This window comes from Lactuca serriola, chromosome 5 (assembly GCF_051521515.1).
Source record: "Lactuca serriola cultivar US96UC23 chromosome 5, Lser_US96UC23_V15, whole genome shotgun sequence".
Lineage (NCBI taxonomy): Eukaryota > Viridiplantae > Streptophyta > Magnoliopsida > Asterales > Asteraceae > Lactuca > Lactuca serriola.
The window spans coordinates 322,238,143-322,240,566 of NC_136412.1; the positions used below are offsets into that span (position 1 = coordinate 322,238,143).

Consider the following 2,424-nt stretch of genomic DNA (forward strand, 5'->3'; position numbering starts at 1 on the left):
CGTCACAGTCACTGGTCGCGTTTCAGTTATCGGAGTGGAACCATCGCTAATATATATTTGACAAGATTAGTTTAGTTTGTTTTCTTTCTTTCTTTTAATATATAAAATTTATAAATTTCATAAACCACTTTGCATGCTGCAACCCACGTGAAACATATTTTGTCTTATTGTATATTCAAACTAGTAAGCGTACGTAACTAAAATTACTAAAATTAGGGCTGTCAATTCTCGATACGACACGCGACACGATCCGCGACACGACACAAAATAAACGGGTTTAGGTTGAATTTTTCAACACGCCAACCCGCCAAACTGCCAACACATTTATTAAACGGGTCATATATGGGTTTCTCAAAAAATAAATGGGTTGACCTGCCAACCCGTTTATATTTTTAATTTAAAAAAATATTTTTTATTTTTAAATTTATTTATATTTTGACTTGTGGTCCTACCTCATAAGGTCGTATGTAAGTTTGTAACCAATTGATTTTCCTCATTTTTTCCTTAAATCAAATGGCGTATCGGCATATGGCTGTATAAGCGATTGAGGCATTGAACATGTTTCTATGAATTTTTTAATTTTTATTTGGATGTTTAAGACTTTAATACTTAAGTAGTTAAGTGTCTAAAATTTAGATATGTTTGCATAAACCATCAAAAATTTATTCATGTTTAATTGTTAATTTTATTTATGGAATCTGACCCACGAACATAAATCTAACCCACAAACCCGTCAACCTGTGAACCCGTATAAATAAATAGGTTCGTGGGTCATATATGGGTTTATGTTTCAAACCCGCCAACCCGTGACACGCCAACCCGTGACTTGTATATTTAAATGGGTCGTGTTTGGGTTGACATATTTTGACCCGCCAACCCGAACACGACACGATTGCCAGGCCTAACTAAAATGTTGGGGTCGGAGTCGGACAGCCAAAATTCTCTATATAAGTCCAACGCTATCGGCCATATTTTGCACAAACTCATCAATTCTCTCTTGTAAACAATTAACTTTCAGATTTTTGTAATAATCGAAATATGGCTTTATCCGGAAAGTTAATTGGTTATGTAGAGATTAGTAAGAAGGGAGATGTCTTCCATGATCTCTTTAGGCACAACCCCAACGAGATAGCTACCATATCTCCTGACAAGATTCATGCATGTGAACTGCTTGATGGTGATCGAGGGGCTGTTGGATCGCTCGTCCATTGGCACTACAGTATTGGTACGTAATAGCGAAAACCCTATTTTTGTTTCTTTGTTCATACATACTTTTTCATCAAAAAAATATATATCATATCTAATTACTAAAAATATTGTACGTCTTTGCATGTGGCCATGAAAAATAGACGGAAAGAAGAAATCTGATAAAGCAGTAATCGAAGCTGTGAATGAGGAAAACCATATGATCGTGTTCAATGCAGTTGGAGGAGATCTAGTGGATGATAAATTCAAGACCATGAAAGTCATACTGCATACTGAAAAAAAAGGTGATGCACAGCTTATTACCTTGACACTTGAGTTTGAGAAGCTTAACACAAGTGTACCCTATCCAACTTCTTTTATGGACTGGTATTGCAATTTGCTCAAGGACATAGATGCCCATGGCAAAACTGAGTAGCTCTGCAACTTCTAATAAATGAATCAAAGAGGAAAAATCGATGGAAGCTCTGTGTGTTCTTCGGATTAATGTTCGAATAAACTACATCTTTGAAGGTGAATAAAGAGACAGAAAGGATCAAATGAGTGCTTGTGTAATTTGTATATACAAAGTAATTTGAAGCAATGTAATACATGTGATGAATAATTGAATATGTGTGTATCATTATTATCGAGTTTTATACTAATAGTGTTTTCATAAAAAAAACATTTACATATCGTTCGTGTTTGTAAATTTAAAAGATAAGCTAATTATCTTTTTGATAAACTTAAATTACCAATATACCTTCGCCGTCTGTTTTTTCCTTCCCCATAAGGCTGCAACTAATCGCACCGTCTTCCCCATCCGGTTCTGTTGGGTATAATCTTGATGGTGGAAGATTGAGCTGAATAAAGTCAAGAATGGGTATGGGTTAATATTTAGTATTTGTTTTATTTACTTAGTTTTTTGAATAAAGGGTGATCTGGTCATTGGCAGTGTATGTGCAAGTGGGTCATCAAAGGAACCTATTCTTTAGGAATAATTAGCTTTGTTTTTTTTTTTTTTTTTTTTTCTTATTTCGGTTGGATATGTACAGGTTATAGCCCTTGTTTTTTCTGAATATGAATGGTGTGTGCAGCTTTTTGAGTCCAAATTACTTCCATATTTTCTTTCTGCATACATATATACCTGTGAGTGTGTGTTATTTGAGAGATGACCTGAGGCCTGATTTCCAACACGTTTTTCCTCCGACGATCGGAATTCCAAAGTTCTCCTTCACCAAC

General features: G+C 35.0%; 1 protein-coding gene across 1 annotated transcript; it reads left to right on the forward strand.

The window, feature by feature from the left end:
• Positions 1-971: 971 nt before the first annotated feature.
• Positions 972-1,866, forward strand: LOC145051924 (kirola-like). The gene is made up of 2 exons (XM_078999751.1): positions 972-1,225; positions 1,350-1,866. The coding sequence occupies exons 1-2, from the start codon at positions 1,039-1,041 to the stop codon at positions 1,619-1,621; spliced, it is 459 nt and encodes a 152-aa protein (XP_078855877.1). The 5' UTR covers positions 972-1,038; the 3' UTR covers positions 1,622-1,866.
• Positions 1,867-2,424: the final 558 nt, after the last annotated feature.

Coding starts and splice junctions, on each gene's coding strand:
- LOC145051924 (XM_078999751.1), top strand. CDS start 1,039: ATGGCTTTATCCGGAAAGTTAATTGGTTATGTAGAGATTAGTAAGAAG. Junction 1,226..1,349: donor CCATTGGCACTACAGTATTG/GTACGTAATAGC, acceptor CATGAAAAATAG/ACGGAAAGAAGAAATCTGAT.